This window comes from Emys orbicularis, chromosome 15, assembly GCF_028017835.1.
Source record: "Emys orbicularis isolate rEmyOrb1 chromosome 15, rEmyOrb1.hap1, whole genome shotgun sequence".
In the NCBI taxonomy this organism is placed as follows: domain Eukaryota; kingdom Metazoa; phylum Chordata; order Testudines; family Emydidae; genus Emys; species Emys orbicularis.
This window is the reverse complement of record NC_088697.1, coordinates 23,687,622-23,713,938: the sequence shown is the minus strand read 5'-3', so window position 1 is coordinate 23,713,938 and position 26,317 is coordinate 23,687,622. Positions and strand designations below refer to the sequence as shown.

Here is a 26,317-nt window from a genome sequence, read left to right as displayed (position 1 = left end):
GTAGCGCCCTAGGCGACCGCCTAGGTCGCCTAATGGGTTGCGCCGGCCCTGAGGTGACTTCTCCTCTGACTAACCAATACTTCTAGGTAAGAGCTGTCTTCTTGTCTAAGATGTTTTCATTTGAATAGAGGAGCATAGCGAGTTAATGACCAGGTCTTGTCAGTCCTGTATCACTGTCCCTTAGAATTCCAGTCCAGCATGGAGCCAAACAGATAATAAAGAAGGCAAAGGGCTGCAAATGGAATTTGCAGCTTGGTAAAGATACATACAGAGAGTGCATAATCTCACAGAGAATTCACAGATTGCACAGACAGATTCCTCTAATTATCACAGCATGTTTGCAGTTTTCCCCCCTCACCCTCCAGGGAGCTGAGTGTGAGATTTTGCTTGCTCTTCCCAACCATAAGCAGCATGAATCTCCATTGCCTTGCTCTCTGTGTTGTCATTTCCACCTCAGGGTAGTGGAAGTAAAATGCTACCAGAGGCGTGAATAAGTGGGGAGTCCAGATTTGTGCCCACTTTGCAACAAATGGAAAGGACTAGAAGGAAGCGCAAGATAGTGGAAAAGCAAGACAAAGGTTTTGAAGGGGATGGGCCTGATGCTCATATATATTAAGACCACTTTACACCTCTCTGGCTATGTGTAAACTATATTTAAAACCACTGTATGGCCCATTTGTGCTGCGGTATAAAATGGCTTGAGTGTAAATGAGAATCAGAATTGATAGGTAGGTCAAACTGGGCTCTGAAAGAGGTTTTCATCTAGCCCATTCTTCTGTGCTGCCCTTTCCTCGTACATTTGACTAGCTGTAGGTGGAGCACAACAGATTGGGTTTAGCTAGACTGACATGTGAAAAGTTGGGACTCTTATCAAGACCTCTAGGCTACGCCAAAACTGCCAGAACAAACTGATGCACAGCCGTTGCCTCGTAGCAATTTTGTAGGTGGTTGGCAAACTGAAATTTCCTCCCGGGAGAAATTTAGAATGAAAACACTTGGTTCCATTTTTTTCCCCTTCAGTTGAACAACTTTGGTTTTCCCTGGGGAAGTTTTGAGCTGACTAGAAATGAAAATATTCTCCCCCAAATCTAAAATTAGGGGAGTCTTGAACTTCCGCTTGCTACATGTCGAGCAAGATGCTTTTTCTGGCCATCTGTTAGGCCAGCCTGAAATTGCAGTTTAATTCTCCATATTTGCTCTCGTATTGTGTATGAAGATACCGAGAGTTTATCCACCAGTCCAGCTGTTTTGAAGATAATTACTACAGAACTCAACCTGATGTAAAATAATCCTTCTGGGCAGGCAGCCAAGAACCTGAGACTTATCCTCCAAAGACTGAAACTTCTCCATTACCCTTAAGAGTCACAGAGATAGGAGCCGGTGTCTCATGACAAATATATTTTGGGAATGATTACAGGTGAGTCAGAAGTGGAACTGCAAATCAAAACCTCATCAGTCTTCAAGCTCAGAGGCAGAGGATTTGAATCCTTGGATCCCAGAGCACTCAGATATCCTGGTGAAGGTGCCTAGGTACTATGGTGTTTAGCAGATTGTAAATGCTGCATGAGAGGCGAATTATGAACCAGATCCTACGGTTTTAGTTCTGGGCTGAATCCAGAGGAGCCTATTTGACAGTTCTCTAAGAATAACACAAGAACGGCCCTTGTTGCAAAATGTTGGCCTGGGATGACCATCAGAACTGACGAGCATGGTGCAACTTCCACCATTTCAAGCCCAAATCACACAAGAATAGCTCACAAGATTATGTAGCAGAGGGGTAGCTGTGTTAGTCTGGATCTGTAAAAAGAGACGCATGCGTCTGACGAAGTGGGTATTCACCCACGAAAGCTTATGCTCCAATACATCTGTTAGTCTATAAGGTGCCACAGGACTCTTTGTTGCTTTTCATAAGATTATGGTGATGCTGAAAGCAAACCCAATGTCCAAGGTTGGACTTCATCTCCAGCACAAGCCCTGGACTCCAGCATCCACCCAGTCCAGAACTTAACACCACCTCCTTGGCTTATCTATGGAAATAATGGCAGGAGAGGGTTTTTAAGATCACTTGACATGCACGACACTTTCTCCAGGGCTTTGACCAGTCTAGTTTTAAATGACTCAAACATTCCATTGCTTCTCTTACGAAACCGTGCCATAGATCTCATCCAAATACCCCACCTAAGTCTTCCTTCACTTAACTTCATCCCGCTTAACTCCTTGCCATACCCACTTTGTACCAGACTACGCATTTCTTCCTCCCCCTTGGTGGTTATGCTTTTTCCAAACAATGATCCTGTCCCTCCCCTTTTGTCATCGTGAAGCTTCATGCAGCTGGCAGATCCTCAGCTGATACAAACTGACGTAGTTCGATTGACAAGTGATCATTGACTGAGCCATTATTTACCACTTCTGTGGTGCTATCCCATTTTATGCCAGCTGATATCCAGTCCAGTATATGAGATTCATGGACAGCGAGGTCCAAGTGATGAAACGTCTCTAATTGTGGGTGCTCTGAACTTTACAAGTATTTTCTTTTTCTGTGCACTGATGCTAGTCTGGATCCTTTCATGGATTCCAGCCAGAATTTCACTGTCTGATTGATTCTGCACTGCAGCAGCTTGAAGCAGGTACTCGTGATATAGCTGGTCCAATTCTTCCTCCAGTCCTTAGGCCTCAATGGCAGATTTAAGATCCCTCTGCTCAAATAGCTAGCTATCCCTTTTATCTCATACCTGCACTGGGAGTCTCCTGGCCCATATTCTAAGGATACTGGCAAACTCATTTCCTTGTTTGCCACCGCTGTATGCTGGGGAGACTCCACTAAAGTCGGTGAAGCTGTGCCTGCTTTAACGCAGAGTGAATTTGGCCCAGTTTCTTGGTTCAGATGGAGATTGTGACCAATCTGTCAGGAAGACTGAATCATAGTAGCCAGAGCCTGGTATTAACACATGTTAATTACTGTTACTTAATTACAGAGCTAGCTGAAACTGCAGTGAAATTTTCTCTCTCTCTCTCTGCCCCCAAAGGTGGAAGAAAAAAAAAATCTAGAGAGCTCCAAGTTCTTACATTTTCAGGTCTGCTAACACTGCTAGCAATAAACTCTGCTTTTCTTCTCTTTCGTTTGATTGAAGAACACTAGAAATCAGCCGGGTAGCAGGTGCTGTATTGTGTTAGATTAGCACTGATTGAATTCTTACACAGCCAGCTGATTGACGCACGTGTTCTGCAAGCACATGATTCTGCAAACGCCGGGTTGCAATGAGGAGGGTATTTTGCTGGATCATGTCCCTTAATCAGCACCCTTGAATCTGTCAATATTGTCAGCCGGTATCCCTCTCTCTCTCTCCTTGGGCTGTGCTATGGAGCAGAACCCTAGTCCGGCTGTGCAAGTCTGGTGGTTGAGAGGGGAATTCAGCTTCCTTGACCAGAAGATGCCTGTTTTAGTTCATGCTCTGAATCACCAGTTCCTTATAAAATACAAATTGTTAGGCTATAGGACAAAAATGCCGAATGGGCTGTTATACCCCGAGCCATCTATCCTGTGCCCACATCTCCTGCTACAAAATAACCCCAGAAGAACAGCTGTTTTGGGAGCTGCTGGGGACCTTAAAATCCAGAATATATTTCCCATGATGCTGCAGGGTGCTTTGATGCTAACGAGGGGTGGACGCCAGAAGATTTGCTGGTTTGGAGAAGAGCCCCAATGTTGATGTGCTAATTACTCAAACTACACAACTCCCTTGAGGGTTGAAGGATAGTCTGGTGGTTAAAGCAGTAGATGGGGATTCAGGAAGACTGGGCTTAGTTTCTAACTCCGTCACAGGCTTCCTGAGCAAGTCACTTAGGGCCAGGTTTTTAAAGGGATTGAGGCACCAAAAGACGCAGATAGGTTCCTACTGCAATTCTCAAAAGAGCCTAGGAACCTAATTCAATGGGAGTTAGATGCAACTAGGCACCTATCTGCATTTTAGCACCTAAAAATCTGACCCTTAACCAGACTTTCCAAACATCTAAGGCCCAGATTTGTAAAGGTATTTAGGTGGTGTTCCGCAAAATGTTGCAAGGCCTGAGCAACTTAGGAGCCTGTCTCTTTTTCAAAAAGTGACTTAGGAACTTAATACAAGTCTCATTGAAAGCCAATGGGACTTAGGCTCCTACTGCCTAACTCACTTTTGGAAATGAGACAGGCTCCTAAGTCACTGAGGCCTTCCAATGCTTAAGCTGAGCAACTCGTAAATACCTTTACAAGTCGGGCTTTAGCTCCCCTCGAGGCATCACAGGGTATGTCTACACTGCAATGTAAGCCCAGAGTTAGTGGGACTTGAGTCAGCTGACCCATGTTACGGAATCCTGAGCTTGAGCGTTTACACTGTATTTTAACCCCATGTTAAGAATTTTCTGACCCATGCTTGAACCTAGGGCTCTGGCATCCACACTGCAGGACGCAGACCTAAGTCAAAGTGATCATATCCCAGATTCCCTTGCACCTCCAAAATATGGCCGCTCTAGCCCTAAGACTGTGGTGCACTGTGGGAAAACTTTACTGCCTGCCCTGCACGTTACCAGGAAGCAGCTTGCTTTGCAAAAGGTTTGATTGGTTGGCTCTCCATTGCAAACCCAGGAGGCTCTCTGAGACTGTGCTTGCAGATCGGTGATCAGAAGAGAATGCCTGATGCTGACCTGACCTGTTGCTGTTTGCCGAAGCAGGGGTGGGGAGGGGGAGTTCCCTTTTCACTAGACTGGACTGTAGATTGTTGGGATACAGAGGATTAAGGAAGCTGTCCCATGGAACTGTGGGATACTTCCGGATGACTCCCAGGACCTGAGTCAAGCAGGGCTGTGGCTATGCTGCAAAGCAATAGGGCTTGGACCCGGGGTCCCGGCTTGACTCAAACTCGAACCTTCCAGCCCTGTAGGGTCCTGGGACCCTGGACCTGAGCCCTGGGTTAGCGCAGTTGCAGTGTAGATGCAAGGCGGGTTAGCCGTGAGCCCGGGATCAAACACGGGCTTACATTGCAGTGTAGAGTGGCCCAATTTTCAGAAGTACCCAGCATCGCAATCCAACACCATTGGGAGCTGCTGAGTGCCGGACACTTGGAAATCTGAGCACTCCATCTTGGTGTGTCAATGGGAGCTGAGAGCTTTTGAAAATCAGCGCATTAGTGTCTCTCTCAGTCTCAAGTTTCCATCTGTAAAACCGGGCTAAGAATTCTTCCCTACTGCAGAGCGGCAGTGTGAGGTTAAGGTCCTTAATCCTTCTGGGGGATAGTATGGTGATGAGAATTCTATAAATACCTAGCTAGCCTGCAAAACGGGTTCCCGTATTAACTGGTTCTGGTCAGGTCATAGGTGCCACTTTCTTGTGGTATTTCAGTACGCCTCCAAGCTTTATAAAAGGTTTGGGTTTGGGTCTAGTTTTAGGAGAGGGCACAGGGGCTAGTTCTGAGTTTATCAACACTGGTCTGCTCATCCCTATTTGATACATTTTGTGTACTAGTTTTCATTATCATGCAGAACATCAGGGATGGACGCAAGCATCAGCTTACTCTGATGTTAGCATCCAAGTGCCGTCTGTGCTATAAACATTCCCATTGATTTGCTCTATCAAAGGCCTCCTGCCCTATTTCTTCTGCTGCTGTCTCATAATTCCTAATGACAATTTCCATTAAACCAACAATAGCTCTCTGTCCGCCTCACTTACATAGGACTTAGGCTGAGGGTGCCAGTTTTTCCTCTCCACTGGACCTGTACTGCTGTTTTAAAAATACACTAAACTGCAGAGATGGGTACGGGGCTGGAGAGGAGCAAGGTGGGGGGCAAGTCTGGGGGGGCATTCACATGCATGCACCCCAACAGTCAGTACTGGGAAACAGATTGAGCTTTTGGAGAATCCAGTGCAGCTCAGAGGGCTTCCTTCTCCACTTTCACCCCGTTCTTTGTCTCTAGTGGCTTCTTCTCTGGAGGACCCTTCCCAATGGAGGACACACTTTTGGGGGTAACCTGACACCTGCTTGGGTTTCTGGAAGGCTGGGTAACACATCAAAGAGATAGCCTCAACAGAAACTATTCTGTTCAGTTGCTTCAGCTCCACTCCTTTATCATCTGGTCTGAATGAATCTGCAAAGCTGTCTGTGCAACCACATTGTGTCACTTATGTGAAAGCCCAGCATGCATTCAAGATGGAAAAGAGAGACAGTTCTTTGCCTGCTTGCTAGGTCCCAGCTGACTAGTCTCAGACATCTCTTAGGCAGTCTCTACCTTTCGGTCAAGTGACCCAGTAGAGGACTTGAGCAGAGCTCAAAACAAGAGTTACTGCATGCAAAGCCTACTCTACCTGAGACCTTGTTTTAGGAAGGAGCAATGGAGCAGACAGTGAGTTCAGGACTTGTGGGCCAAGTGATTCCATTTCACACTCTGAAGAGCTTTCAGATTCCATTCTATTGGATGGGGTTAAGTGATCCTTAGACAGAAGAAAGTAATTTAGATGCAGAGAGTTTCTCTTCCAGGGAGAGAGGGACCACTTGTGCTGCCAGACATAGTCAATGCACATTTGTGGAGCACTGTGAGATCTTCAAGTGGACAGAGTTGTAAATGGGAAAAGCGCCCTCATCATTATTTTGATCGGCATCATGCTTCAGAATAGACTAGGCTGGTGGGATGGGGCTCAGAATGGGTTGGGTGGAGGGGGACAAGGTTGAGCTGGAGACACACATTCCAGACTGCAGAACACTTGGCTGCTTGAAACATGCAGCAGGTTCATGTGTCAGAGGGTCAAGAGACCCCGACCAGACAGAGAAATATAGGTGCCTAAATCCCACTGATTGACTATGAGAGTTGCATGCCTAACTGTCCTCTGTGCTTTGGAAAACCTGCCCAGAACACTGTAACCCAAGGTCTGATTGCAGCGTGGGTAGCTGGACCAGCGATAGCATAACTAAAAAAAAAAAACAGTGGTGCAGGCTTCAGCATGGGATGTACAAGCATGTCAGGGACCCTGGGTATGTACTCACATGGCTCCCCTGTGCTGAAGTCTGCACGGCCCTGTCTGCATTGCCAATTTTAGACATGCTAGTGTGGGTAAAGCTAGCAAGGGTAGGTCTACCTGAGCTGCAGTCACACCTTAGCCTGCAGTGTGGACACGTCTTCAGTGTCTTCAAGGTTTATGCTTCCGTAACTCAACAGCCCTTTTCATGCTGCTCCTAACAGCATCGCCCCAAATGGCCAGCACATCCTATGGAACATCTGACTTTTACATTCAAATCAAAACACATGCACACCCAGCAGAGTTTCCCGAGGTTCAGCTGACAGACTATTTGGTGGGGAGAGGAGGCTTAGTTTTGGGTGGTAATATTAGAAAGGGATTGTGGATTACACAGCCCTTTGCTTCTATATAGCACCAAAGATCTATCACGTGGTCAAGTTCACTAATTAATGACACTTTAGAGTCCTATTGCAATTGGTACCCAGAATCTATGGAGATAGCTGTTTTATCAGTGCCATAGGTAATACATAGCTATAAATAGGTAAATGTATTGTATATAGGTAGTTAGGTAGATATAGAGAGATAAACAGGTAGATGTATATAAGTAGATAGGTAGGTTTCTCTTTTTACTGGAAATATACTCTTGGTCCAGTGTAAATCTATGTGCATGCTACCACTTAGGGTGATGGGATGTATGTACAACTCATGATAAGCCAGGGACTTACAGTACACTTGAGACAAGGAGCTGATGGTTCGGTGCTTCGGATCACAAGCTGACCCCAGTGTGCTGGAGCCCCTCTTCAGAGCAAGGCAGTGAAGTTACCCTGCAGCAAATGACTCTGTTAGGACTTGATCCAAAGCCCATTGAAGTCAGTGGGAGTTTTTCCTAAGACTCTAATGGGGTTTGGATCAGTTCCTTAGTCATCAAAATATGGATGTTTGTCTCTGTAAACCAGAGGCTGAGCCTCCTAATCAACGCGGGAGCTTATTTCAAGTTAGAATACTCATCCATATAGCCCAGTGAAATTCCCCTTCCCAACTGAAATGACTTGATCAAGGGTTTTGTTCTTGTTTTCCCCTGTAGTCTGAATCTGAGCTTAAAATAAAAAGCTTTTTGAAAAAATAATAAAGTAACTTGGTTTAAAGGATCAAACCGTGGTTTCCGGATTTGCTTGATTTGGAGCATTAATTCAGAAAATCCAGTGAATAGATACAGTCATTTAGCGGCTATGAGGCCAGCGTAAACTTGATTTTCTCTCCCCTTGTGCCTTCCTGGTTCAAACAGGGTCAGTATACACTGACCGCAAGACAGCTCAGTCCCCGTGAACATTAGCATCACACAGCCTGCTGTAAGCTGCCCATAGTCGGTACCCAGTCCCATTGAACCTTGGTCTGCCTACACTGTTCAAACCTGCGTGTAGAAAGGAAAGTCAAAGGGACGAAAGAGAGGTTGTATCTAAATTACATAAAGGGCTCTTCTGTGTAACCAGAGATGGTGAGATTTGTGCTCCAGCCACTTGCTGAGTATGACCCTACTTATTTATTTAAATCTGCTGGTTTAGAATGTCCTCTTCACGAAGGTGCTCCAACAGGGGAGTTGAAATGTGGTTTGGACCAGACCTGTGCAAAATTTAGCAGCTTTAGTGAGCGGAGGGCCATGTGATCCTTTTAACAGCAAGATGGGCCTGAATCCAACCCCAGGACTCAAGTACCCTGGAGCTTTGTGGCAATCTGGACTTGGATCCAAACTTTGCAGGAACCCTTATCTCTGAAATGAGCAGAACCGCAGCCCCTCAAGCGAAACATCCCCAGATTCTGAGGACATTGGATCTCTATCCAAACATGACTCATTCATGTTTCACTTATCCTCAGTGAGGGCACACGGTCCCCCTGTCCATGAAGAAGCAGCATGCACTTGTAGAACACGCTTCAGATGATCAAACAGCAAGACGACAAGAAGATGTGGAAAGAAAAACATTGGTGTATCAGTGCCATGGAGCAGATAGACCCATGGCTCAGAGAGAAGAGATGATGACAACAGCAGGGATTGGGAATTAACAAAGTGCCTTCTGCCCTCAACACCAAAAATAAATATCACCAGTGACAATGATGGAAACCCGACAGACACTGACCTGCCCTCTGGGATATATTGTATTAAACCGAATGTTACATGCTGTAGATGCCATTGTACCGGAGGCTAATTTGATGATTTGCATTGCTGAGAGGGGATTAGTGGAACCTCCCACTTTGATGGCCTGTTTCTAATTTGCATCTTTAATGAGGTGGGACCCCAGCCAGGTTTTTGTTCCTTTGTGTTTACTTCTGAGGAACTGTGTTTATTTCCAATGATTACAAATAAATCTCTTCTTCCTTTTCTCCAGCTGCCTGGAATAAAAGGCATTCAGAGCCTGTTAGCTCTGTAGCCAGAGTGACTACCAGAAGAAGAGAAAATATTCAATTATGAGTCTCCTGAAAATGTAATTAACATTCCCTTCTCAAAGAGCACGATGCCCGCACTTTTGTTCTGCCTCCTTTTACAGGTAGTTACGGCTGGAAACTTTTCACAGCTAAAATGTGGAGCCGATGTCAAGTAGCTAGAGCAATGAATTGGGAAGCTAAAGAATCTTTGGACTAAGTTATTTACTCTCATACATTATTGGTATAGTGGCAATGTGTAGAGACCCAAATGAGATGGGGGCTCCATTGTGCTAGGCACATACATACATGCTGGAAGAGATGGCCCTTGCCCCAAAGAGCTGGCGATCTAACAAGGCATATTGTTCTTCCCAAAGTGCAGATGAGAACCCGAGGCTCAGACAGATCAAGTGACTTGCCTAACGTCACACAGGATGTGTGTGGCAGAAGCAGTGCTTTGGCCCCACGACCACTCTGCCTGTCTGCTGAGATGTTCTCATGGCTTTGAACTAAGCAACTGAACTTTTCAGGAGCTTGATCAAATCATCAGCAGTCTTAAACCTCCCCTCCTGGAGACTTTTGTTCCTCCCAGGAATAGACTCATAGACTCATAGAATATCAGGGTTGGAAGGGATCTCAGGAGGTCATCTAGTCCAACCCCCTGCTCAAAGCAGGACTAATCCCCAGACAGATTTTTACCCCAGAACTCTAAATGGCCCCCTCAAGGATTGAGCTCACAACCCTGGGTTTAGCAGGCCTATCTGTCCCCCCCCCCCCCACACACACACACACACTTCTTTATCTGTCCCCCTAAACCTCAGCATTAGAGGAACAGTGGCACTCTGACTGGAGAGCAGCAAAGCCTCGTATTGCTCTAGCAGTGCAGCTGGCACCACTGCAAATAAAACCTCGCCCCTCAGAAAGCAATGCAAAGGTGAAGCAGGAGCTATTCTCTGCAGCAGGCCTGCCTGCTACCCCCTTAATGTGAGACACTGATAGGAGTCGAGGGGTGGAATAGCAACCACAGGAGATGAAGGTGGCTTCTGTTCTTTAATCTTCCCTACATGGTAACAGCATGTCAATATCATTAATGAGGCCAGGCGTAGGCCTGCCTGTGTGATCCAAGCAGGGGCCTCTGTTAATAGGCCTCCAGAGATAGGGGCTGACCACTCGCTCTAGCAGAATGCAAAGGACTTAGCAGCGCTATCTGTATTGTTGACACTAAGTAAAATAATCCCCTGGAAAACTTCAAAATTAGCATGTAAGGAGGAAGAATGGTTGCAATTAGAGTGCAAGCAGCAGAGTCTAGGTGCCCCAAAGTCCCTCCTTCATGCATCTTCTCACTCCGCGGCATTCAAATTTGTCTCCATTGTCTCTTGCAAAGCTGCATGACCTGTAAGGAAACTCTTGTGCTTTCAGAGCCATGATGGGGGGATAAAAAATGGGCCTCCGGAGGCCTGCGCTTAGAGAGCATGGATTTGTCAGCATCAGCAGAGACAGGGTTAGAGCCCCAGCGCCGCATGGCTTCCTTTTGTGGCCTCCGCTCCTGGGGAAAGAATGAGGAACTAGCCCTGATGGCCACCTGTTGTGATGGGAGATGTTGTCGGTGAACCGGTTGTGCTGCTGGTGACTTTCTTTTTCGCTGTGTTTGCTGCCATGTGAGACCAAAGTCTCTCCTCCAAAGAGCAGAGCATATAAACCAGACAGACGCAGAGGAAATTGTATGCATGTGATACACACAGGAGCACTGTAGTGGGATGCAACGCATCATCTCAACAAAGAACGCACCAGACAAGAAAGACTGGTTTGCGGGTTTTTTCCTGCAAGTTTGTTGGAAGAGCCACAGGCTGATGGCTTTCTGCTATGGACAAAAGTTATGCAGTTGGCTTGCCCAGCAGAAGTAGGTGTTTGCAAGTTGATACAACTTCATTCCTCCTAACCCCAAATGCAAAATTAGTGAGGGGGGAGACTGGTAAATATTCGGGGTCTAGCTGCAGTGTTCGGTGACCCCAGTTCTGAACCCTTCCCTGTGCTCCCAAGCCAAGAGAGGCTAAGGCCTCTCAAAATTTGGATCCAGGTTTCAAACAACCCCCAAATCAGGCGATTATAAAAATATAGGCCACTTGTAAAATTAGGAGCCAGGTCTGGTTCACATCTCAGCCCTACTCTCCAAATGTGGGAGTGTTTAGCTCAGGTTTTGATTCAAGCCCCTGTTTAGATTCAAGGGCTTCCCCAGGATCTGCAGTTCTTCAGGGGTACTGCCGTGAAGGGAGGAAGTCTGTCCGGTGGCACTGCAGGGCTGAACCTGCAGGGCACCCAGCGCTAAGCACCCTTCACTCTTGCTGACTTTAATGGGAAGGTTGGCCATGCCTACAGGAAGGGGGACTCTATCCTGGGAAGAAGATTTGGGGAATGGTGGGGGGTGGTAATAAAGGGAACATGAGCTCCCAGTGTAATGCTGTGGCCAAAAGGGCTAATGAGATCCTGGGATGCAGGGGAATCCCGAGTAAGAGTAGAGATGTTCTTTTACCCTCTGTATTTGGCACTGACAAATATTACCCAGCCAAAACACAACATCCGAGAAGGGTTATTTCCCGTCTCATCAGACACTCTCTCCTCACCTCCCCCACCTCCTTCTGGATTTGCTACACAATGATACCTGGGAGATGGAGACAGAGCCTTCAGGAGAATGTTAATGCAGGTTTGTCTTTGTTCTTAATTAGATCCCTTCAAGGGAAAACCTCCTGGCCCGGTTTATTATCCAGCTTTGTCAGAGCTTGTCTGCTTTATCTAAACACTTTGGAGAAGTCTCTTTACCTGTTTGCTTTACGGGAGACATTAGCATAATCCTGGTCAATTGGAAATAGGTACAAAGGGCCACTCCACAGATGAGGGGATGCCTGAGGCTTAGGAGCTAATGGATATTGGTCTTGGAGCATGTCGAACAATTATGCAGGGCGCTACTGGAATTTTGGTGCCTATGGGCATGTGTAGTTAGGCCCAGTGTGGGATGTGGGCAGGTTCTATAAATCCAAAACTCGGCATACAAGTAGCCAGCCCATGTGCAAAGTGACAGAGTTTCTTGGTCTCACTTATGCTGGAGCATCTCCAGGGCCTATGTGTCAAGTAGAATTTGTTATTGCTGGTGACGTACTGATTCATATTAACCATAGTCGATAGGTGTGGTGCTTTCTCCCCCCAGACACCATCCTGAGCCCAAGTTTTGGCATGGTGTGAGGGTCATCTCTTTGTAAAGTCACGTCCCATGGGAGTTTTTGCCCGAGAAAGCACTTCAGAGAGCAAACGTGTGCGAAACGTACCCAACACACCCGGACCCATGCAGTTCTCCCGCTTTCATTGCAAACTCAAAGCCCAGCCCAGGATCAGTGAGTCGCAAACATTGGCAGGTGTATGGTTTTGATGCAGTGCAGCAATTTCACCTGCTTTTTGCGTTGAGTTCTTCGGGTGCATTCCAAACTCATCAGGCAGCTGAGGGAGGGGTGGCTGAGATTCATGCAGCCCTAGCTAGAGACACAGCGGGCCTGATTCTGATCTTGTTTGCTCTGTCTTTTAACTGAGTAACTCCACTGCTATCAACAGAGCCAATCCTGACTTCCACCGGTGCAAATGAGATCAGGAGTCAGACCCAGAAACTCACAGATACAAGCAGATGCAGTTATACAGGGGCATGTTGTTCTCCCCACTACACAGGTTCACCTGCAGTCAGGGACTGCACCCAGGTAAGCGAGAGAAGCGTTTGAGCAATGGAGTTTTAACTTGCACAAAACTGGAGTGAACAACTCTTCACTGTCACTTCAAACCCTAGTCCCTGTACTTCCCCTCTTAATGAGGGGACCAGATAGTACCTTGAGGGGCTTTATACTAGATATTTATATGAGCACAGACATGCAAGTTGTCTGTTTTACATATTATTGCCCTGATTTTTCAGTTCACACAATGAATAATTTACAGAAAACGTGTGTAAGTATCTCTTTATTATTCATAATAATGAACTGAGACAGGAGTAATAGTCCACTAGACTGGAATTCCCTAGGGCTCAACTTAACTAGGCTACGCTTAGCTCTCCCCCGGTTCATTTGAATAAAGGGAGGGCTCTGAATCCTGACATTAGAATAGCAGGGTATGTTGCAGGTCAGGATTGGCGTGTGCTGGCAGAGCTCTGGGGGTGTGGGAGAAGGCCTGGGATAGCAGTGGGAGGGGTGCTTCCCATCAGAGGTAGGCGGGTTGCTTTCGATTCAAGCCCACCTTTCATTTCATGGATGGCCTTCCCCACAGTTTGCAGTTCTTCATGGCTGGCTGCTGTGAAGTGAGGAGTGTTTTGTGGTGGCACTCTGGGGCTCATCCTCCTGGCTGCAGGGCACCTCCTGGGAAGCACTGAGCGCCCTCTGCCGACTTCCAGGAGACTTGCATCAGCTCACCACCTTGCAAAACCTCACCTTGCAATGTTGGGGACAGGAATAGCACAACATGGGTACAGCAGGCATGGGCGGCTCCAGGCACCAAGGCACAAGCGTGTGCCTGGGGCGGCAAGCTGCGGGGGGCGGCATGCTGGTCGCCATGAGGGCGGCAGTCAGGCAGCCTTCGGCGGTCCTGTGGCTTCGGCGGCAATTCGGCGGCGGGTATGCCGAAGGCGCGGGACCGGCAGATCACCCGCAGAAACGCCGCCGAATCCGCGTGACCAGCGGACCACCCGCAGGCGTGCCGCCGAAGGCCGCCTGACTGCCGTGCTTGGGGCAGCAAAAAACATAGAGCCGCCCTTGACAGCAGGTGAGGATTGAGATTCACTGGTCGAATTCTGCGGGACTCAAGATTAGCTCTGCAGGTGATGCCACATGTCAGGATTAAGGTGCATCGGCAGAGTTGTACAGAGAAGCCAAGACCTGGGCTGCCAGTCTGGATTAAGGTGCATGGGCAGAGTGGTATAAAGGGAACACAAAATGTGATTCCAGTGGCTCAATCCGTCTGTTGTTTGAACTTTGATGGGGGAAATGTAGGGTGGAATGACACCTCTTCCCCATGGTCTGTGGGTCCACCATGTCCCATTAAATGATGCGGTGCCTCCTTCTGGAGTGGTGGGACCGGCCCCTTTGCCACTTCTCCGGCTCTTGAGAGGCAAAGCTTGTGTAGCTGCAGAAACGGCATCTTGTTTGAAATATGGTGGCCTCCTGGGGTAAAGGTAATAACATGCCAAGCTCAGCGGACCATCTGTCTTCCTAGGAGTCCACACTTGAAGTGGCTAGTGGGAGCATGCAGCCGCTACAAGGGGAGAATTATTTGTTTAAGGGAGCATATATCTCTAATTCCTCTGCACCGCGTGCCCAAGGGGGCACTGAAATATGCTTAATGCAGTCCCACCCGCACACCCCAAATCATAACCTTGATCGAGTTGACACTCGGTGAACATGGCGTGGGAGGCATATAACATTTCTGCAGCTTCAGTGCAAGAGGCCCAACACTCCCCTCCTGCCACATCTGGCGGCAGAGGTGAGTGAGATGAAACGTCTTGGAAGGTGCTGCTGCCAATTTATAAGTTTGAAGAGGGGTCTGAGCAGCAGCAGCAGCATTCATGCATGGCGCGACCCAGCATGGCCTGAGGATCCTGTCTCAGCACAGGGGGAAGGACCAGATAACCTCTTGGGACCCCAGATTGCTGTGATTTCGATGGTGTTAATACTCTGAGAATTCCCCTTCCATACCAATGTCAAATCACACGCCTCAAACACAAAAATAGATACCTGGACCCCCTGCTCCCATCCCCTTTGAAAATAGTAGTAGCCTTGGACCTGTTCGTTTGCTAGCGATTAATGGCCCGCTTGGGTCAGTATGGGCTACAGATACAGCTTTTCGGCAAGGAACGGTGCAGGATCAGTTTAGTATCTGAGACAGCTTCTGATCAGGGACTGTGTCCCATCTGCAGCTGGCAGAGCTTGAGAAGCCTCGGTGGGTCTATAATTGTAAGGGCGGTGGGGTGGTTAAGGCACTCGCATGGGACTCAGGAGATCTGGCTTCAATTCCCACCGCTGCCACAAACTCCCCGTGTGGCCTTGAGCAAGTCACTTCTCTTGACTTGCCTCAGTCCCCCATCTGGAAAATGGGGATTAGAATACTCCCATTTCCTGCCCTTCATCCCTCTTTTCTATTTAGACTGTAAGGCTCGGGTTTTTAAAAGGTGTTGAGGTGTTGCTGCACTCAGCCTTCAAGTCCTACGTGACTGAGGTGGCTAAGTTCCATTTTCAAAAGAGGTGTAGGTGCCTAAGTCTATTGAAAGTCAAAGAGACTCAGGCGCCTAAAGCCCAGATCTGTAAAGGTATTTAGGTGTCTAATTTGCATTGATTTCTGTGATTTGAGAATCTGGGCCTAAGTCACTTGTGAAGTTAAATCACTCAAGACTTGCAATGCTGAGCAGAGCAATGCCTAAATCCCTCAAAAATCTGGGCCTATGTGCTCTGGGGAGCAGGGACTATTTCTTAAAGTGTCTTTATAACACCTAGCACGATGGGGCCCTGATCTCAGCTGGGTCCTATAGGCACTGCTGCAATGCATAGAATAATAATCACCAAGCCACTTCCCAGCTCTTTGCCTCAGTTTCCCCATCTGTAAAATGGGGATATCACCGGCCAGCCTGTCAGGGGAATTATGAGGGTTAATTCATTCATGTATGAAAAGCCCTTGGAGATCTTTGAAAGGACAGTGCTGTAGGAGGACCAAGTATTACTATTACAACCCACCAATAATGTCCATTTCATTACAACCAAATGTTCTTGCCTTCTGTGCTTGCTGAAGCTTTGGAAAGAAAGGGAATGTACTGGAGAAATGCTCAGCTCTTGATATAGCCAAACATGTGACGCTTTTTCCAGGGGTGCTCCCGAGCCAGACAGATCCAGGAGTAAAATACATCAAGATCATCTATAAAAATAGAATTAGAAAGATGTGTGTTCCAGCCTTCCAGGAACATTTTAATTCCTTCTTTGCACCATTCCTCACCGACGGTAACTAACCGCTCAGAAACGGGGCTCTAAAACTTTCCAGTGTCGAGTAGCAGGAGGGGGACGGGCTGGAGCCAGGCAGCAAATAAATAATTGAAGTAAGTGTGTGTGTGTGTGTGTGTGTGTGTGTGTGTGTGTGTGTGAGAGAGAGAGAGAGTTACAGCTGCTTCTCCAAAGGCCCCACTCATTCCTCTTTTTTCCTCTCTCCCTGTCCATTTCCCCATTTCCTGCCTTCATTCTGAGGCTGTTCAAGCCCTCTGGGGCTCCGCACTGTGTATCACACAGGGACCGGCTGGAGGGCCTTACTGGCAAGCCAAGCTGTCAGCAAATTTCACAGCGTCATCTAAAATTCTGTATGTCCAGCTAGTGAAAAGGGGAGGGGGAGGGGCTGTGATGGTCGTGAGGGAGGGGGTCATATGAAGAGCTTCTCTTGGCTTTCAGAGGACAAACTTAGAGTGGCTTCCACCCAGAAAGGTGACACTGTTCCTTTCTGGGGACACAGTTTCTCCAGCGCTTCCGAGCACCATGTGGTACTGCAGTGAACAGTCGAAATTTATCCGCATAAGGCTAGGATGTGACCGAATAGAGCTGCAGGTGGGATGTGTCAAATATCCTGGGATACATCCCCTCCAGATTCCTGCACTGGAGTTTGGAACTGAAGGGCACTCTATGAATGTCTCTGGTATTGTCCCTTCTGAAAAGTCCTGTGGAATAGTTTCTGTGGTTCTTTGTCCAATTCATGTGGGTTGTAATCTCTTGGGGGTCAGGAACCTGCTTTTTATGTGAAGTCCCTACTACACTTGTGGGGGCTATGGAATAAGAATAATAATGAATACGTTTGCTAGAGTGGTTTCTATAAAACCCTATTTCATTGTTTTGCCGCCCTATTGTTTGCATCTCTATTATCCTGTACAGAGTCTTTTCATACTACGTTGCCCAAAACCACTAATGACCTCTTTTCAGCGTCACTATTGGGCAGCTCTGTGGTCACGTTCCTGGCTGGCCATTGGCCTGTTTTATGACAGTCTCTCTCCCTCCGTTTATAGGTGTACCGTGGATGAGAGGGTCACGCGAGTAGCTTGGTTGAACCGTAGCACCATCCTGTATGCTGGAAATGACAAGTGGTCTATAGACAACCGCGTGGTCATCCTATCGAACACGAACACCCAGTACAGCATCGAGATCCATAACGTGGACGTATACGACGAGGGGCCCTACACCTGCTCCGTGCAGACAGACAATCACCCGAAGACCTCGCGGGTGCATTTGATCGTGCAAGGTAAGGCTCAGCACTGCACGCTGAGAAAGAAACTTGTTAAGCTGAAGGCAGCCCGGGCTTCCCACCACTACAGCTTCTATTAGGTGCTGCTGATGACGCGCAGGGGATAATGAGACTGATAATTCCTGCTCGCTGGCTTGGATGCTCAGTAGCCGGGCATTGAAATCTTGTCATTTGGCTGCTGTTCCACACTCTCTGCTAGGTGGAACGTGAGCCAACGTCCTCTGATGATTATCCCATTGCAAGTGCTCTGCCGTCTTGGGATTGAATATAGAACAACTAGTGACTCCGCTAATTGAAAGTTTAACTCGGGCCCCTTAGTGCTTGCTGCTTCCAGTTGGGAATTGCACCCAGGACTAATGGTTGTTAGCCAGGTATGCTACCAGCAACGACGTGGATCCATCAGCTTGAAGGGTCTGGATTGTTGTGGTCAATGAGCTCCGCTGGGGACTGTTCTTGAAGATACCCCTGGTAACAGCTCAAGTATTTCCCATAGGAGAAGGTGAGAATGGCAAGCTGGAGTTTGTTTTGATAGTATCCTAGGCATTGGAAGGGCTGGCCGGGCATTGTCAGTTCTTGCTTTCCCGCCTGCTTAGTGGGGCTCAGTTCCAGAGGAATAAGGGATTCTTAGCATTGGAAGTGATGTCTCAGTGGCACCTTACTGGCCTTGACAGCAGAGTTATCATTTTCTTTGGGAAATGTAGTGCTGAAATAAAAGAACTGTCAGGTACTGTAGAGGAACAGATTCAAAGAGAACAAGGCTATCACTTTTCAGGAAAGAAGACAGATTGTGTAAGTACGTCAAAGTCAATACAGGCCATAAAGGGCTTTTGGCACACAGCTTCAATGGATAATACTATTAGAGAAATGCCTTGGCATAACACAAGCTGTTGGGTTGAAAAGTGGGCGTCTCGGAGTCTCTTCAGTCAGAAGGCTCTCAGAGCTTCTAGATCTGAGACAGGCTGGGTAGGAGGAGGTGGGTTGCAGCATGTAACTCTTTTTGAAGGAGTTCCATTGAGTTGGAATATTTGATCCAAATCAGAAGAGTCTGAAAGCTTCCAGTACCCGCTGGATAACATGAATTATAAACTCAGAAGTCATGCGCCCTGCATCCCCTGGAAGGAGATGGAATCCTCCTTGCGTGACTAGGTCAGGAAAATGTCCCTGTGCATTAAGAAGAGGAGGTAACACTGACACCCTATTGGTTGGAAAGCTGTGGTCGCTGGTGGAAAGAGCTGTCAAAGAAGGGGGTGTAGGGCGGTTTTCACAGCCAGTTGAATCATAGAAATAAATGCTGAAATGCATTGGTTCAATTATCTTCAAAGAATAATGAGACCAGCTTTGCCCATGAGGGGCTCTTGTTTTTCTCAGCACTAAACAGATTTCACCCCTTCACCGGCCACCCACCCGCCCACTTCAATTAGAAAGTAACTCCAGATCCCTACTTCTTTGCAACAGCTATCGGGTTTTGTCCAGTCTATAGATTAATTTTTCAGAGTTAGTGTTAGTTCAGGTTAGATAAAGATAATGAAAGTTTCCTAATCCTCTTAAAGAAGATTTATCTGGCTGAGTAGAAAGCTCTCAGAATACAATAAGGCATGTATAAAACCAGGACCTAATCTTTCCTTTAATTTCAAACAGCTGATGGGTATTGATTTTGCAATGAGCAAATCTGAAAAATTTCTGTGCCCCAACCTGTTTCTTAAAAAAACTCCTACTATTATTTATCCTCTCTCCATTTAGAAATGCTAAGGTCTGATTACTGCCACCAATCAGCTGTCATTAAGGAAGAGAAAAACCCACCCAAATCTGTCACCTACCCTGTTAATTATGTATAGATCTAAGAATCAGTTACCTCACCGCTTGCCCAGATTATTGTATGCTGTTTTTCTTGCCAAGCCTCTGATGGAATTTACGGTCATAGTCCCTTTGGGATGTACTGTATGCTGTACCAGGCATTCTAAAATAATCTAGGCATTGTCACCAGGGAAGGGCAAAACTGATTTGGGAAAAACAAAATAACTTACTGGACCTTTCCCTCCCCATTTGGGGGCATTTCTAGATCTGAACGCAGACGAAGCAGCTGCTGAAACGTTTGCATGGCTGCATATTCCATTTTTACACCCATCTACACATCTGACATTCAGCAGGGTCTGGAAAGCGAAGTGCTAATATACCCCCTCCAAAACGCCTGATCTTGCGAGCTATGCACCTAAATTTGCAGAGTCAATAGGCTCTGAGAAATCTCTGTCTATAACCCTAATCTATGTATCTACCCTATCCCGTCTTTATCTTTCTAATTCATCCATTGCCCATTTCTGATGTATCCGAGCACTTGACACCATTATATAAACCCACATGAGTGATTTACACATGGACTTCTCTTTTTCTTTCTCCTCCAAGATCCAAATCCCAAACCTTTTGAGGGTCACCCAGACCTAACTGTAACTAGAGACAGGTTCAGAAGGCAAGTTTCAGAACTGGATATGGATTGCATTTAGCAGAGGGTTCAAGAAGCAAGTTTGATGCCAAGGCAAGTGTTCGGTGTCAGGTTTGATGCTGCTGAAATTCCTTGTGCTGGTCTTAGGATAGTGTATCCCCAGATACATGATTTTGAGATATGGTCCATCTTGGCCTGAAGTCTTAGGAGAACAGCAGTTGCCATGAGATTTTGGCTACATCCAAACCATTTACTACTAAATTAACTATAAAAATCCTGGTGTGATTGTTTTATCTCCGTACTGGCACTTCAGTGTAACTACTTACATGGTTAGAGCGAGGCATATGCTTACGTACCGCACTGAATTGGGGCTTATGTGATGCAACTTAGTGGTTATATGCCCAGTTTCAAACTGGAACCAGTCAAAATGTGTCTGTTCCTGCTAAGTTTCTCTTTGAGCTTTGAGGTTAAAATTCCCACCTGTACCATCGATTTACGGCAGGCATCGACCCTGGTGTAATTAAGTCCATGGAATAATCATAGAGATGCATTTGGCCCTGGGATTGTACATGGTAGTTCTAAACTGGAATTTACAAGGGGGCGGAGTGTGATGTCAGGTATAGCTACAGCACCGTTTGCTGCCTCCACAGGGTTAATATTAAGGACTGGAAAAGACTGGGTGGGGACCAATATTAGGAGAGGCGAATGGATGCAATATAGTTAGAGGGCAGGAAACAGATGGAAAGGGAGGGACTCTCTTTTTTGCCGCAAGGGTGTGTGTCTGAAATGACACAGTGTGTGTGTGTGTGAGATAGAGAGAGATTATAGCTTTGCCTCCTATTTCCCCCTCCGCACGCTCCACCTCTCTTCTGCACATAACAACCAGTATCTTGCCTACTAAAATCCTTGTGTGATTATCTTATCTCTTTAAAACAAGACGAAAAAGCCTCTTACTTCACAGAGACGCTTGTGCCAAACTCTGCTTGCAGCAGAGGAGAGCGCAGGGAGGTAGAGATCCAGGGGACCTGCAGCCATGGCTTTCACAGCAGCACAGTCTGCAATGCAGACCTTTTCCCTAAAGCGCTCAAGAATCAAGAAGGTTAGGCATTGTGACAATCATGGACGACCTTCCTCTGGAAATGCTTTATTTCCACACACGGGGCCAATTTTGCCTCGAGCGTAACCAGGCATTGTTCAGTTGACTTTAATGGAGTTCTCCCCACTTAATGTCAGCTGTGAATTTGGTCTGTAGTTCTTAGCTTTGCCTTTATTCATCCAGATGACCGGATCTTCATTTCACACTCTCCGTGTCTTTCTGGTGTCGTGATCATGACCCAGTGCTAAGGATGCATGTGGCCAAGTGGTGTTTGAAGCAATTTCATTGCTAGTATGGACAGGGCAAAACCAGAAAGTGCTCGGTGGTGCTGCAAATGGTTTTGTCCCATCCATACTATCAGTTAAGCCATTTTCAGGACATGCTCAGGGAGATTCAGGGCAAAGGTCATAACAATAGGTCAATTTCCCAGTTTAGCTGGGTCTTCTAAATTGAATCTGAGCTTGAGGGGCACAAGTGACTGTGCGAATGACTGATTGTTTTGGTCGACTGGCAATTCTGAAAAATGGGTGGGGGGGATTGTTTCAGGTTGACCTAAAAACAAAAGTTTATTGAAATTTTCAGCTACACAAAACACTAATAGTTTCAGGTTGAACAAAACATTTTGTTCGACCTGCAGTGAAACTTTGCATTGAGATTTGGAGCTTTTTAAAACAAAAAATCATTTGGAATCAAAAAAATCAAAAACGTTTGTTGACTTTTTTCAGATTTTTCTTTCGACATGAAGTATTTAGCAAAACCAACACAACTTTGTGAAGCAGTCCAGAGTCACTGACTCTGCATTTTTCACTGAAAAAAAGTTTCAGCTGAAAAATGTCACCCATTGTACAGGTGACCGCACTATAATGGAAACCAGGTAAACTAGATCCAGTACAACTTGAACATGCAAAAAAGCTTTTACTTTACTGGCTTCCTATCAGTGGAAATGCATTAATTATTTTCTTCTTTGTGATTTGTGATTGGTAGCATAACCCATGCCTGCTTGATGTGGCGCTCTGTCCTCCTCTAGTGGCACCTAGACCATCAAGAGCAGGGGTTCTCAAACTGGGGGTCGGGACACCTCAGGGGGTCGCAAGATTATTACATGGGAGGCCGCAAGCTGTCAGCCTCCACCCCAAACCCCGCTTTGCCGCCAGCATTTAAAATATTGTTAAATATATTTAAAAGTGTTTTTAATGTATATGGGGCACTCAGAGGCTTGCTGTGTAAAAGGGGTCACCAGTACAAAAGTTTGAGAACCACTGATCTAGAGATTAATGAGTCTGTTACAGCCATGGCTAAAAGCTATGTATCTTTCAGCTCATGCAGTAGAGGCTCATACACTAAGTTTCAGAAGTCCCACGTTCAATCCCATCCACCGACGACCTGTGTCTGTCGGTGTTACACTAGGACTGGCCCTATAGGAGGGGATCCACTCTTCCCCCCACCTTTTTTTAAAGCAAAGTCATTTGCTTCATTTTGTCCCTCCAATAAATCCATGAGTTGATACTGCCTGGTTGTTGTTTCAATGTAGCCATAAGGTACTACATCAAGGATTGGTCATAGGAGATACAAAAACTTTCACCACTTGTTTCCTGCTTCAGATGGAGCCCTGGTTGATAATGAGTGGGAGCTGTTTTGCTCTGACAACTCTTTGATGGCCTGAGTCCAGTTCTGAGCGGGCAGTATCACAGAGCAAACCACCAGTGTTGACAGTAATTGCCCATCTCAGCGAAGAGGCCAAGGACTAAATGGGCCATGGAGACTGAACGCCCATCTTAACTCTGCAGTTGGTTCTTCCTGGTTAAGGTTGAGCCTTGCAGGATAAGAGCAGCATATGGAGAATTTGCACAGTTGCAGCACACATTGTCCCTGTTCAGTGGATAAGTAGAGGACTCCAGTCTCTGGGGCTGTCAGTCAGCATTAAATTAATGGACATTTTAAATAAAAAGCCCAAACACTGCACTATCTCTAGTGTAAACTGTAACATTTTGGACCAGTAATTACAGTGTATACATGATGTCAACCTCATTTTTCATACAGTGCCTGAAGGGAGGCAGTGCCGTCTACTGGTCAGAGCAAAGGAGGGGGAGCCAATATTCCTGGATTCTATTCCCAGTTCTTGCCACCTGACTTGCAGTGTGACACTAGTTCTCTAATTGCCTGGTGTTTCCCCATCTCTTACATGGGGATAATAATCCTTAATTCACTGTTACTAATGCTCATGAGGTGCTCAGAGAGGCTCAGATAGAAGCTCTCTCAGGTAGGAGAGCAGCGGATCATCATTTTTACCTAGTTACACCCAATGGAAGTGCCAGTGCTCTGATAGAAAGTTGGCACTTAAAAGACCCTCGCCACGTTCTGCTGCATCAGGGAGATTCTAGCCAGAAGGCAGCAATAAAAATGAAAGAAGGGAAGGGGGGGGGCAGATCCTGAGTTTAACCCTTTGAGTGCAGTTTCAGCACGGAGCGAAAATCTACAGGTGAAGCAGAAAACTCCTGAAAACTGGCGAGAGGCCTGAACCCAAATGCTGGCTCTAAAGTCACCCAAGCTTTGGGGGTAAATTGCATTTGGATCTGAACGTTGTGATTGGCCCGCCTCTGTATAATAAGAGGATACAATGGTCGTGTGGTGAAGTTTAGGAGATCTGGGAGGCTCCTTCCCAGCACTGCCACAAGCTCTTCGGGCAAGTCCAGTTTTCAAAAGCAGCTAAATGACGTAGGAGCTTACGGCCCAGCTTGACAACAGTATTTAGACGTTGCTCTGCTCAGCATTACAATTTCTAAGTAGCTCAGGAACGTAAGTCTCATTTTCATAAGTGATTTAGGGACTTAGGTGCCCAGGCCCTATGTTTTTTAGTGAGTCTAAGGCTAAAGACCTAAGTCCCATTTGAAAATGGGTCTTAGGTGCCTACATCATTTAGAGCGCTGTTGAAAATGTGACCTTTATGCTATGTCTACACGGATGGCGGCGTGTAGAGGACTGGGACCCCATGTGTAACTACACGCTGCTATGAAAGGTGGGCGGCGTCCACACTTGTCACTGCCATGTGTAGCTACTTGCTGCAGTGAAAAGACTCCGGCAGTGGGGAAAGGCTCCAACCACAGACATGCCGACTTTCTGATTTTCCTGGGGGTGCTCAACCCACATTATGCCCCAGGCCCCGCCCCCACTTCACTCCTTCCCCCAAGGCCCCACCCCGTCTCTTCCTGCCCTGTTCCGCCTCTCCCCCGAATGTGCCCTGCCCTTGCTCCGCCTCTTCCTGCCCCCACTCCTCCCCCTCCCGCCAGTGCCTTCTGCCCGCCGCTGAACAGCTGATCAGCAGCAGTTGGGAGGCGCTGGTGGCGGAGGGGGAGGAGCTGATCATCAGGGCTCGCCAGTGGGTGCTGAGCACCCATTATTTTTTTTCTGTGGGTGCTCCAGCCCCGGAGCACCCACGGAGTCGGCACCTCTGGCTCCAGCAACTACCTTTGCCCGCTTGCCTCCCCACTGCCAGAGCCTTTCGCCGCTGCTGGAGACTTTCCCTGTGGCGGGGAAAGGCTCTGGCAGTGGGGAAGCAGTGGGACACGACACTGCTAAAAATAGCCATGTAGAAATGGGAGGCACTGCTTGGGCATGTCGAGAGCCATGAAGGGAACATAGCCTTGGGGTCAGGCATGTAGGGCTCTCCCCCGTCACCGTCTACACTACTGTCTATACCCGTGCTAGCGTGATGGGCAGTGTCTGCACTCTACATGCTGCTGTGAGTGTACACGTCCCTTTAATCTCTTTGTGCCTCAAATCTGCATCTGTAAAATGGGATTAACTTTTTTTCCTCCAACCCTCTGTCTGGTTGGTTTGTTTAGACAGTAAATTATTTGGACCAGAGTTTGTCTCTTACTACATGTTTGTACAATACTTATTCCAGCGGATCTTAATGGAAGCCTCTAAGCGCTATCATTATAGCACTCATAATAGCAGTGGGTGGGAGCAAAGCCCTAGCTGGGTCCCAGCCCTTCTGGCATTTTGGGGACACTCAGATGTGGGCCGGAATGTGGAGGCTCAGGTCCATCTCCCTTGAAAACCCAGGAGATCCCAGTGGAACCACAGACAGACACTGTCTGGGGCAACACAAGTGGGAGGTTCATGCTCCTCAACTTAACGAGCTGCGTTGCGTGCTCAGCTTGGCTAGCAAACAGGCATTAATGACCAGTTAGCAACTGTGTTCAGGTCAATTAATTTATATGTGTATTTTGCAAAACTAAAAGTTGCCCGGTTAGATTATTGATTCTTTGTCCCTGTATTCAATTTGTTTTTAATTGCACTACTGCAGGGCCAGACCTCCCCTCGTAGCAACCCCGCGGTAAATCTGCCAGCGACTCAACAATCAACAATAAATGTGTCTCTTCATGTCGTTATTAATATGTCTCCTGGATTGGTTCATTACAGCAGTTAACAACGGTTTATAAGAGCGGGGATGGCGCAGGGCCAGAGGGCTTTTTTTTTTTCCTTTTCTCTTTTTCAGAGGCTATCTTATCGTGATACGATGGATGGTTTCGGGCACACACAAGTGCGTGTGTGTGTGAGAGAAAGAGAGAGAGAGACAGAGTTATAAACAGAAAGATACCTGGGATTTAATTTAATGTAACTAGGATATGAGCCACCTAATCCTCTTCTTATCATAAACAGCTGTTGGGCTTAGGACTTCTCTCTGTCTATCTCCCTCTGCTCTCGCCATCCCTGTATAAATGAAACTGGAGCCGTTTTGGCAGACCACGTAAAGGTGAATGGGGGGAGGGGGGAAATAATTGGCAGAGTGACTTCATTGGCGCTAATGACATCAGAGGAGCTGTAATTTCTCGATCAGACCAATTAGTCGAAAGCAGAGCCTTTTGCCTTGGAAAGGGTGTTGATTAATAAAGACAGAAATGCAGCTCTTGGAAGGGAAGCGAGATTCTGGCTAGAGGGATGCCAAAAAATCATCACAAACATGCCAGCCAACGAGGCCACTTCCTTTTCATTTGATTTTTTGTGCATGTGAGTGATTTGCAATCCTGTTGGGGAGGGAAGCGTCCTTTTTCTGCGTGCCATAGAAATGCTTGCGGAGAAATCATTGGACGCA

At 47.0% G+C, this 26,317-nt stretch overlaps 1 protein-coding gene across 3 annotated transcripts in view; it reads left to right on the top strand.

The window, feature by feature from the left end:
• LOC135889192 (opioid-binding protein/cell adhesion molecule) overlaps nucleotides 1–26,317 on the top strand; it is a 343,806-nt gene that overhangs the window by 160,976 nt on the left and 156,513 nt on the right. For all 3 annotated transcript variants that reach the window (XM_065417022.1, XM_065417020.1, XM_065417019.1), the window contains exon 2: nucleotides 17,451–17,683. In XM_065417022.1, the coding sequence (XP_065273094.1) occupies nucleotides 17,451–17,683 (233 nt within the window). The remainder of the gene's footprint in view (nucleotides 1–17,450; nucleotides 17,684–26,317) is intronic.